This window comes from Trichechus manatus, unplaced genomic scaffold, assembly GCF_000243295.1.
Source record: "Trichechus manatus latirostris isolate Lorelei unplaced genomic scaffold, TriManLat1.0 scaffold00093, whole genome shotgun sequence".
NCBI classification, from domain to species: domain Eukaryota; kingdom Metazoa; phylum Chordata; class Mammalia; order Sirenia; family Trichechidae; genus Trichechus; species Trichechus manatus.
The window spans coordinates 254987-267211 of NW_004444029.1; the positions used below are offsets into that span (position 1 = coordinate 254987).

At 53.4% G+C, this 12225-nt stretch overlaps 1 protein-coding gene across 1 annotated transcript in view; it reads right to left on the reverse strand.

Moving 5' to 3' along the window:
- The window catches only part of KRBA1 (KRAB-A domain containing 1), a 12453-nt gene extending 8929 nt beyond the window's left edge, over window positions 1–3524 (reverse strand). Inside the window, 4 exon segments of the mRNA XM_012557306.2 lie at window positions 1257–1391; window positions 1781–1927; window positions 2503–2622; window positions 3397–3524. Coding sequence (XP_012412760.2) covers window positions 1257–1391; window positions 1781–1927; window positions 2503–2622; window positions 3397–3430 — 436 coding nt within the window. The 5' untranslated portion in view covers window positions 3431–3524.
- Window positions 3525–12225: the final 8701 nt, after the last annotated feature.

The following is a 12225-nucleotide window of genomic DNA, read 5'->3' on the forward strand; positions in this document are numbered from 1 at the left end:
GGGGAGGTCAGTGCAGTCCTGAGGTGTGTGGGGGGAGGTCAGTGCAGTCCTGTAGGGCGTGTGGGGGGAGGTCAGTGCAGTCCTGGGGTACATGGGGGGAGGTCAGCGCAGTCCTGTAGGGCATGTGGGGGGAGGTCAGTATAGTCCTGGGGTGTGTGGGGGAGGTCAGCGCAGTCCTGTAGGGCATGTGGGGGGAGGTCAGTGCAGTCCTGGGGCGTGTGGGGTGAGGTCAGCTCAGTCCTGTAGGGCATGTGAGTTGAGGTCAGTGCAGTTCTGTAAGGCATGTGGGGCGAGGTCAGCACAGTCCTAGGGCCACAGGGATGGCTGGGGACAGCTCAGCACAGTCCTGGGGGGCACGGGGATGGCTTGGGGGTGGGTGGTTCTGACTCAGCACATCCAAGCCCCAGCGATACCGGCTAAGAACGCCTCTCGTTGGGGCTTTTCTTTCCCCACACGTCCCTAGGAATTCGATCTGAGATCCTGGCGCCTAGGCCTTATTTTAACGTGTAGCAAAACAGCAGCAAAGCCCCATGTGCAGGAACTGAAAGTACCCACACTAAAGCTTTCCTGTTCACAACACAAGTGTAGGCGTGCAAACACGCATGGCTCTGCTGGACACAGCCCGCTGAGCCACACTGTGCAATCTCAGAGCTGTCTGGTGTTGTGTGGGGTGAGCTCTGCGCAGGGAGAGCTGAAGCAGTAATCCTTGTACTCTCATAACTGGGCCACCCCCTTAAAAAACTGACCTTTATCGACTTTGGTGAGGTACCTCATCAGCTTAGGTGGGGATGCGTAGTTTAAACAATAAGGAGACGCCTTTCCCTGATTCTCAGTGCCGTGAACGGAACGCGGCTTTCCCTTCGTGAGCTGCTGCTGCTACCCCCCGAGATGGCGTTTCCTTCATTCTAAGCATTTTTAATGCCCTGTGGTTCCCTCCGACCCACGAGTGACTCCACGTTTCCACGCGCGGGTTTCTGTTCGCCTGTGTGTGTGTTTCGCGTGGTTGTCGGTCCACACTAAGTACACTATGACTGGGAATAGGTTCTACATGGTACAGACCCTCCAGAGCTTCTGGAGAATTCCCTATGGTCACCCTTCACTGTGGACTCCGCCCTGGGGACTGGTGAGAGCACAGACGGGGGCTCTGGGAGACAGCTCACGTCCTCCTCACACCCCTTTCCCGACTCAGCTGAGCAGTCCTAGTGGGGCGTGGGTTCAGGGCATTCTCTCCCGCGCCCACTCCAGAGTGTGCTCACCTGGCCCCAGGGACCCTCTCTCCTGGCTCCAATGGCTCTTCCCCCTGTCAGGGCCACACAAGGCCACGCAGGGCTTGCTGCCCAAGACCTCTGGGCTTTCCTTCCCCGGAGACCCCAGTCCGCCGGCAGGTTCTGCTGCAGGGAAAGATAAGTGACCCCAGGAAGTTGACCCCTGAGTCTGGCCCCCAACATGGAACAGGCCCTTCCAGCTCCTGATGTCCCCTACTGTGGGCATGTGCAGGGCCAGCTCCCAAGGGCTTGTCCCAGGCGCCACCTGGGGCCCTTCCCCCAGCTCAGCTTGGAGTTTAGCTCAGCAAGTCAGGTTTGTGGAGATGCTGACAGCATCAAAGAAGCTTCAAAGACCAGATGCGCAGCCAGAAGGCATGAGCAGCAGACCAACCCTCAGGCCTCCATACTGACAAATAATGTGAAAAAAGTAAAACTCTATTCCGATTTTATTTCCTCTTCTTAATATCAAGAAAGCATGGTCTTCAGAGCAGAAGTCATGGGGCTGACTGACTTACCTGCTGGGCTGGCCCGTGCATCATCCACGCTGGCCCTGCCACTCTTGGGGCTCTCAGTGCCCGGGACCTCCCGGAAGAGGAACTCCGGGATCTCCTTCACCAGCTGCACCAGGGCGGACAGGGGCAGGCGGCACGTCGGCAGGCCTCCTGCAGAGCGGCAGGCTCACCGTCATGCCCAACACCTGTCCAGCCTCTCACCAAGGCCCCCGACGGGGGAGCAGCCAGGGAGGGGCCGCTCTCCCGAGGTGGGGTTCACCCGGGGCTCAGCCAGGATCAGGCACGGGGGGCTGCCTCCTCCATGCCCCCACCCCGGGCCCCATGTCCACCACCACGTCCCCAACCCCCGGCCGCAGGGCCCACGTCCACCATCACACCCCCTACTGCAGGCCTTGGTGAGGGCCTGGGGGTGGGGCACTGTGTGGGGGGCTGCTCTGCACAGGCAGCCAGGAGGTGAGCTGTGGGCTGGTGGCAGGTGGACCTGAGGCTGGGGGTGCTTTCCAAGCGACCCTGGGTTCCTCCAGCACTTCTCAGTGAAGCAGACGGTACTCTAATGGGCTCCCAGCGGGGACAGGGTATGCGGTGAGAAGGGGGTGTGCCAAGGCGAGGTGGGAAGGCGGGGTCAAGCAGGGTGGTGGTCACAGTGTCACCGAGGAGCCAGAGGGCTGAGGACCACATAGGGAGCTGTGATGCCCAAAGGGGCCCTGCCTGCCGAGACGACTTACCCCAGGGGCCTCCCTGGCCATGGGGCTCCTGCTCCTCATCAGCAGGGCTCCTGCCCCCCATGGCTCCTTCGGGCTCCGTGGGTGACAGGAAAGCAGAGAGTGGGAGCAGCTCAGCAGTCCCTGGATGAGGAACGAGGGGAGAGTAACCCTGGGAGTGGAAGCTGGTCCCCACCTCCCTCCCACTAGAGCCATGTAGGTGCCACGGTGCTCATGGGACATGAGGTACATACACTACATGTGACATATGTGACATGCACGTCACGACATAGGGTGCATACGACGTGTGTCTGCATTACACACAGTACACACACACCACGTGAGACGTGGGTTACAGGGGGCACACATTCTGTGCTACACGTGTTACACATAACATATTGCAGGTGTTACGTGTGGCACGTGTTACATACAGTGTACAAGTCACAGATAATACACGACACTTGTGCTACATGTGTTGCACATGTCACACAACACATTACAGACAATACACGTTGCACACGACATACACATCCTGTGTGAAGCGTATAGTACCCGTAACACGTGCTCCAGGTGGCATACGTGGCACACATGGCACACGTGTTGTAGGTGGCAGCTGCGTTCCATGTGCAATGCACGTTACATGCAGGTGCACGTGTGATGACCCAAACTCAGACCAGCATGCTGTCAGACCCCCAAGGTCTTCCTGCTGAGAATTTTGTGGGTTTGTCAACCCTGAGCATGCTTCACCCCCACCAAATGCACTCGTGACCCCCACGACCTAGAGGATAGTGCAGCTGCCTGCTCAGCCTCAAGGCCCTCAGGTCCTGGAACGCAGTCTCCTTGCCACTTCCTGTGGCTCAGGCCATGCTGTGTGTGTGGACTGTGACAGGTCACCCTCCCCAGCACCCTGGGCCTCACCCAATGAGGCCAACGCTGCGTAGTTCTCCCGCATTACGTCTTGGTAGAAGACCCTCTGCCCCTCCTCCAGGAGCCGCCACTCATCCCGCGAGAACCGCACAGCCACGTCCTTGAAGGTTATGCGCACCTGCAGGCACAGCTCAGGGTTGGCTGGCTCCATCCCCTCTACCTGGGGACCTGCTGGGAGAGCCCAGGGTGGGAGGAGGAGATAGGGGGCGGCAGAGGTCTGCAGGAGAGACAGCCCTGTGCCCCCTGCAGCCTGGGACCCCAGCCAGCCCTAGATTCACCAGGACAGAGACTCATCAGCATTAACAACAAAAGTCCCCTTTGAATGTACAAAGACCTGGGGCCCTAGCACCGTGGATTAAAAAATAAGTTTACAACTTGTACAACGCAAGGTCATGGACGCTCCACAGACACACCCAAACTCCCTGAGGGACCGAATTGCTGGGCAGAGGGCTGTGGAGACCATGGTCTCGGGGAACATCTACCTCAATTGGCATAACACAGTTTATAAAGAAAACGCTCTACATTCTACCTTGGTGAGTAGCGTCTGGGGTCTTAAAAGCCTGTGAACAGCCATCTAAGATACTCCACTGGTCTCACCCCTTTCGGAGCAAGAGAAAATGAAGAAAACAAGATACAAGGGACAGATTAGTCCAAAGGACTAATGGACCACAACTACCACGGCCTCCACCAGACTGAGTCCAGTACAACTAGATGGTGTCCAGCTACCACCACTGACTGCTCTGACCGGGATCACAACAGAGGGTCCTGGACGGAGCTGGAGAAAAATGCAGAACAAAATTCTAACTCACAAAAAAAGACCAGACTTACTGGCCTGACAAAAACTGCAGAAACCCCGAGGGTATGGCCCCCGGACACCCTTTCAGCTCAGTAATGAAGTCACTCCCGAGGTTCACCATTCAGCCAAAGATTAGACAGTCCCATAAAACAAAACGAGATTAATGGGGCACAACAGTCCAGGGACAAGGACTAGAAGGCAGGAGGGGACAGGAAAGCTGGTAATAGGGAACCCAAGGTTGAGAAAGGACACTGTGGATGTGTCTTGGGGTTGTCAACCACTGTCATAAAACAATATGTATACTAACTGTTCAATGAGAAACTATGTGTTCTGTAAACCTTCATTTAGAGTACAGACAAAAATAGTTAAAAATACATAAATAGAACAAATTCGATCACATTTGAAAGAAAAAAAGTTTACAAATGATACTGGTTTAAGATGACAAAAAAAAAAAAAAATCCATGCTTCATAGCGAGTATGAGACATCATCAGGAATCAAGCAAGCAGCATTTCTGTTGTTCCTCTCATCTCCACCTCGGAGCCACGTCTGGGACTCAGGCCTCAGACTGAGGCTTGGTGCCCTCCCACTGCATGTGGCCGTGACTACAAGTGAGCCACTAAACCTCTGCTTTTGAAGATTATTTTTCCCAAGTCAGGTCTGTAGCGATGGATCACAGGAGTATTTGCAACAAACATTACCATTCCCAGTAACCCTTTAATGAAAACTGAAAGTCTAACAGCCTTTTAAAGATGGTGATGGAGGGAGGTTCTGAGTACACAGAATGCCCCCTCAACCACCTCTACGCAGGATACTCCCGGCCTGAGGCAGGGGGTGGGGAGCAGGAACCCAGCACAGCCAAGCTTTGGTCTCCACGAAGAGCTAGTTTTAATGGGGGGTCACCAGCAGGCAGCTCTTTGTTCAGTAGAAAACCAAAACCAGACTCTGCCATCAAGTTGACTCTGACTCAGAGTGACCCTACAGCACAGAGTGATACTGCCCCGTAGGGTTTCCAAGGAGTGGCTGGTGGATTTGAACTGTTGACCTTTTGGTTAGCAGCCGAGCTCTTAACCACTGTACCACCAGGACTCCTTGTTCAGTAAACTGGCAACAAATGTTCTGTATCCTCAGCTGAAAAGCTGCTCAGTGCTGCTTTCCTGTCCCACTGGAGATCTACTAAAACAATATCAAGGTTAGTGTGCTCCCAGGAGATCCGAGGCCAGGAGTCTGTATTTTCAGACTTCCCGGTGATTCTGCCACACTCTAGGTTTTGAACTCAAGGCAGGCGCTCTGGAAATGAGAACCACATGGCACCCTGACAGGGCTGGCCCTGAGCTTCCTAGGCCACAGAACCAGAACCCACAGGAGCCACCGCAGCAGACCGTTAGTGCTGCTCCACCCAGCAGGAAGCCCTGTTCCACCTCGGGGAGATTCCTCAATTTCTAGTTGAATACCTTGTGTCCAGGGCGCCCCGCCACCCCAGCCACTGGTCCTCCGCTGGCCTGGTCTGCGGTTAGGAGGTTCTTGGCGCTCAGGCTGGGGAGAGCTCAGGATGAAGGCTTGGATTCGGGTGCCCTGGCCAAGCTACTGAACCCCCTGGGGCCTCTGACCACCTATCTCTTAAGGGCATTACGAGGACTACAGAGGTAATGTCAGCACAAACACGGGGACACAGCGAGCCTCAGTGAGTGTGACTGCAGCCAGACCTGTCCACAGACCCTCATTCCGGGGCAGCTGCCCTCACCACACAGGACGGGCTCCTCCACACCCCCTGGTCTTGGGCCTTCATCTCTGAGCTAAACGTATCCAGTTCCCTCAAGCATACTGAAAGACGACCTCCAGGACCCCGATGACTATTCTGGGACACAGCTCTTATAAAATGCCCACGGGCCGACTGTGGCCAGGGCTGGCGTTCCAGTGGTTTCCCTCTGCCCAGGAATGTGGGAAGAAGGAAAAGTCTGCGAGAGAGCGAGGAGAACGCCATTGGCTGGAGGTCTGGACCCCCCTTTCCCAATCCTCATGTCCCCTTTGAGGCTATTGAGACCCCCTCCCCAACACTGATCGGGGCAGATCCAGGACTGTTTAACTCACTGCTGCTAACGTTGACCCTCCAAATACCCTCTACTGTGTCTCTAACCCCGGCATGAAAACCGCGCTTCAGGACCCAGAGGCCCCCCACCTTTCCCGGTCCCTCCCAGTCTATCAGACCCTGTCCTCCAGGCCCCCCTTGCTGCCTTCGGGTGCCTACTGCTGCCCCTGCTCCCCTCTACTGCCCCTGCTCCCCTCTATAGCTCCTGGGGTCCCCCCTGCTGCCCCCGGGCCCCTCTACAGCCCCTGGGGCCACCCTGCTGCCCCGAGTCCCCGGAGACGAAAACACGGTCACCCCTTCGCTGCTGCTCCCCGACCCCCGCCCGGGAACTTGTGATGGGGGAAGAAGAAGCCTAAGTCCAGGAAGGGGCCCAGAGGGCCGAGAGGCTTGGTGTCTGCGTTGGGGGGCGGGGGGGGGCAGGGGAGGGCCTTCCGAGGGCCTGGGTCTCCTGGCCACGAGCTGCGCTCCGCAGAGCCGACGTCTGTCTGTCCGCCTGACCGGGATTGCCGGCCCCACCTTACCTGGCGCGCCATGCCCAGATTTGGCCTCCCGCCAACTCCTCGGTGGACGCAGCTTCCGGCACGACAGCCCCAGGCGCCGTCTCCCGCTTCCCGCCCTGGTGCCTCGCATCCCCAGGAGTGGTGGGCCCGCCCCGCGCCGCGCCCCCTGCCCAGCTGGGAACTACAGCTCCCAGAGAGCACCGCGGCAAGACGGGGGGGGCGAGGAGGGGGGAGGACTACGCCTCCCAGAGGGTTCCGCGACGCCTGCACGAGAGAGCAGGTGGGCGGGTCCAGAGAAAGAAGAAGGGAGAGGGAGAATGGTGGAAGAAAAGAAAAGGGTCAGAGTAAAGGGTGAGCTCAGGGTGGGGAAAACCCTTCAGTGAGCCTAGCAGCGCCGACACGGCAGACAGGGTTGAAGTCAGAGGACTACACCTCCCAGAGGGCCCCGCGGCGCTAACGCGAGGGGGGGGGGCGAGGGCGGAGGACTACAACTCCCAGCGGGCTTCGGCGGCGCTGGCGCGGGATGGGGCGGAACTGGGGTCAAGATGGGGCGGTGTCGGCGTTGGGGGCGAAAACCTACAACTCCCACGGGGCACTGCAGCGCCAGCCCGGGCAACAGGGCGGAGACGGGGGCGGGGCCGGCACGGGAGGCGGTGGGACCTGCCCAGGGTTGGCGGGGGGAGAACTACAACTCCCAGAGAGCACCGCGACGCCGGCTCGAGGGGCGGTGGCTTCGCCTCGGCGCTGAAGAGCTAATTTGCCCCTGTCCGTAATCCCCGAGCCCCGCAGAAGCTACTCTTATCCGCGCGGGGCCCGGCTCCCAAGCCTGCGGGTGTGCGGCCACTTCCCTTCCTCACGCACTCACTCATCCGTTTTTGTCTCAGCATCTTCTGAGCGCCCTACGTGCCAGTGAGAACGCTTGGACCCGAGAGGGTTTGGTCCTTTCTCGGAGGGGGCGGTGTCGGGGGGCGGGGGTCTCGGAGGTGGGGCCTCCTGGGGATGGGGGGTCTGTGGGGCAGGGGTTTTCTCAGCTGACGCTCAAGTCTTTCTTCTCGGCGCCCTGGCTCACCGGCGCCTTCTCCCCATAGCACCTACCCGCATGTGCCCGCGTGTTGCTACTTCTGTCTGTTCTGTCCCGTGTGGTAGCCCCCGCAGCTCCTGGCCTGCCGTGGGCCTCGAATAAACGTGTGATGAGTGAGTGAGGCGAGGTCTGCCCTTTCCCTGTCCCCTGCGCCTCCGTACGCCTGCACGCAGGTGCGGGGTCTGGGGCGGGGGGGGGGGATGGCCGGAGTCTGCAGGTTTGCGGGTGAGCCTCGGGGAGAGGACCCTGGCCGAGCACGACAAGCTTCGCTTCCCTGTTTGCAGGGGACAACCCGTTAGAACCATTCAGAGAAGGTGGGCCTGGGGTGGGGGGATGAATACAGAGTCTGGAGGGGCACGAGGCGGGGGTCGGGCAGGGTAAGCGCTGCTCCGAGTTCTGAACCTCAGTGTGGACGCCTGCCCCGACAGAACCCTGCTCCGTGTCTCTGCACCGCACGCCCGAGGTCCTCCTCCTGTGGCTTGCCAGGGCCCTCCCTGCGCTTTGCTGTTGGTCACCCCCAGAACTCTAGGGTACCATACTAACACCCGTTGAAGTGGCCGCCAAAGAAAGACATGAGGGAGACCACTCCATCATGCAAGCAAAGCCCCCTCCTTCATACCCCCAAGGCACTGCTGACCCAGACAGGTGTGCCTATAGCCGACTGAAGGAGCATTTGAGGATATCACAAGGGTTTAAGACCGGGAAAGGGAAATTTAAAGTTCAGCATCTGATATCATCATTCCTATCGTAGTGCCTCTTGGTAAGTCCTTGCCTGTGCTTTGGGCCTGGTGTGCGGTCCTCTTGCTTAAAGTCTGCTCCGTCCCGGTTAAGTGTCCGTTTGCCCTGTGCCTGCCCACACCCTACCCCTGATCCCAAGATCCCTAAACTTTGCTATTCCTTAACTGAAAAAGAAAAAAACAAAAACCAGTATCTCCATGGAAGAAAGACCCACTGTTATTTTAATATGTACAGCAGCTTGGTTCCTCTGACTCTGCTTCCCCCTTCCTGACTAGGCTTGGGCCACTTTGTAGACTCTGGGCCACTTGCTCCTAAAAGCAGTTCACCAACATCCAATTCAATGAATGACCAGCTTGTCAAAAAACGATTTGCTGAGTGGGTGCTTCTCCAAATTATGGAGAAAACTCATCCTCACCCCTAAAACTCCTGCCCATGTTTCTGCACCCTCCTGTATCTGTGCTGTGAAGTGGTCGTGAAGAACTACCCTGAGTCAGGTTTACGGTGTTTATTTGGTGGTTTTGGACAGGGACTGAGGCAGGAGTGGAGATGGAATAATTTTTTTTTTTTTTAAGTTCTCGGTAATTCAGTGACTTGCTCAGTGTCTTAGTCATCTAGTGCTGCTATAACAGAAATACGACTAGTGGATGGTTTTAACGAAGAGAAGTTTATTTCCTTACAGTGAAAGTAGGCTAAAAGTCCAAATTCAGGGCGTCAGCTCCAGGGGAAGGCTTTGTCTCTCTGTCGGCCTTCTTATCAGTGTTCCCCCGGATTAGGAGCTTCTCAGTGCAGGGACACCTTTCCAAAGGACACGCTGTGCTCCTGGCACTGCTTTCTTGATGGTATGAGGTCCCCCTGTCTCACTGCTCACTTCTGTCTTTCATATCTCAAGAGATTGCCTCAGGACACAATCCAGTCTTGTAAATCAGGTCGTGCCTTACTAACACAACTGCCACCCATTCTCCTCAGTAACATCATAGAGGCAGGTATACGACATACAGGAAAATCACACAGTACCAGGAATCATGGCCTAGCCAAATTGATACACACATTTTTCGGGGGACATAATTCAAACCATGACACTCAGCAAATTGATTTTCGGTGGTTTTACTTTCATCATACTTGGCTTTGGCCCATCTGGCCATTCTGTGAATTGCCTTTTGGTGAACTAGCCACCTGTAGTTTCCCCGAAAGAATTAACTAGCTTCCTCCAAATGTAAATCATGCTGTCCACTCCACTATGGGAAAACATTTTCTAGTTTTCACTATGATTTCTTTTTCCATCATGAGGATATTTAAAAGTACTTTTTAATTTCCAAATGTATGGGTTTTTTTAAGTGCCTTTAAAAAAATTGTTTGCGGTGTTTTGCTTTTTTTCTTTTTCTTTTTGTAGGCATTCAGCTGTGGATCATAATAAGTTATGGATAACATTATGAAGAATGGGGATTCCAGAACACTTAATTGTGGTCATGTGGTACCTGTACCTAGATCAAGAAGCATTCGTTAGAACAGCACAAGGGGATACTGTATGCTTTAAAATTGAAAAGGTGTGTGTCAGAGTTGTATCCTTTCTCCTTACTTTTTCAATCTGTATGCTGAACAAATAATCCAAGGAGCCAGAGTATATGCAGAAGAACTTGGCATCAGGATTAGAGGAAGACTGATTTAACAACCTGTAATATACAGGTAATATAACCTTGCTTGCTGAAAATGAAGATGACTTGAAGCACTTACTAATGAATGTCAAAGACCACAGCCTTCAGTATGGATTATGCCTGAACATGAAGAAAATAAAATCCTTACAACTGGACCAATAAACAATACCATGCTAACTGGAGAAAAAACTGAAGTTGTTGATGATTTCGTTCTGCTTGGACCAACAATGAGTGTCCGTGGAAACAGCAGTCACGACATCAAATGGTGCATTCATTGCATTGTGCAAATCAGTTGCAAAAGTTTTTAAAAGTTTTAAAAAGCAAAGACGTCACTTTGATGACTACAGTGCACCTGACCCAAGCCATTATCTTTTTCAATCACTCCATGTGGATGTGAAAGCCGGACAATGATAAAAGAAGACGGAAGAAGAATTGGTGCATTTGAATTGTGGTGTTGGCGAAGAATATTGAATATACCACGGACTGCTAGAAGAACAAACAAATCAGTCCTGGAAAGAATACAACCAGAATGTTCCTTAGAAACGAGGATGGTGAAACTTCAGCTCGCTTACTTTGGACATATCATCAGGAAAGACCAATTACTAGAAGAGGACATTATGTTTGGTAGAAGGTCAGTGAAAATGAAAGAAACCCTCAATGAGATGGATTGACACAATAGCTACAACATTGGACCCAAACATGCCAATGATCATGAAGGTGGCGCAGGACTGAGCAATGTTTTGTTCTGTTGTACATGAGATTGCTAGGAGTTGAAGATGACTCCATGGCAACTAGCAACAACAACACTTGTTTAAACTTACCGAGGTGCTCACCAGTGTCTGTGTTCATGATTTTTTTTCTTTCCTCTTTCTCCTTCCTTCTGGGTTTAGTATTCTTCCTGAAGTACAACCTTTAAAAGTTCTTTAAGCAAGAGTGTGCTAGAAGTAAATGCTTTCAGTTATGTGAAAATGTGTTATTTTGCTCTCATTCCTGAATGATAGTTTAGCTGAATAGCTAATTCTAGGTTACAGTTATTTTCTTTCACACTTTTAATGTTTTGCTACGTTGTCTTTCAACTTTCATTGTTGCTGTCCAATTATTGTACCTGACTTGTCTTTTCTTTCTGGCTGCTTTTAAGATCATCGCTGTCTGTAGTATTATGCAGTTTCACTGCAGTCTGCCTTTGTTGTTGTTGCAGGGGCCATTGAGTCGGTTCCAACTCACAGCAACCCTATGTACCACAGAACAGAAGACTGCCTGGTCCTGTGCCATGCTCACAATCGTTGTTATGCTTGAGCCCATTGTTGGAGCCACTGTGTCAGTCCATCTCATTGAGGGTCTTCCTCGTTTTCACTGACATTGTACTTTACCAAGCATGATGTCCTTCTCCAGGGACTGATCCCTCCTGACAACATGTCCAAAGTATGTAAGACATAGTCTTGCTATCCTTGCTTCTAAGGAGCATTCTAGTTGTACTTCTTCCAAGACAGATTTGTTTGTTCTTTTGGCAGTCCATAGTATATTCAATATTTTTCATCAAAACGGCAATTCAAAGCCATCAGTTCGTCTTCAGTCTTCCTTATTCATTGTCCAGCTTTCACATGCATCTGATGCAATTAAAAATACCATGGCTTGGGTCAGGCGCACCTTAGGCTTCAAGGTGACATCTTCGCTTTTTAATACTTTAAAAAGATCTTTCCCAGCAGATTTGCCCAACACACTGCATCTTTTGATTTCTTGACTGCTGCTTCCATAGATGTTGACTGTGGATCCAAGCAAAATGAAACCCTTGACAACTTCAATCTTTTCTCCATTTATCATGATGTTGCTTATTGGTCCAGTTGTGAGGATTTTTGTTTTCTGTATGTTGAGGTGTAATCCATACTGAAGGCTGTGGTCTTTGATCTTCATCAGCAAGTGCTCCAAGTCCTCTTCGCTTTCAGCAAGCAAGATTGTGTCGTCTGCG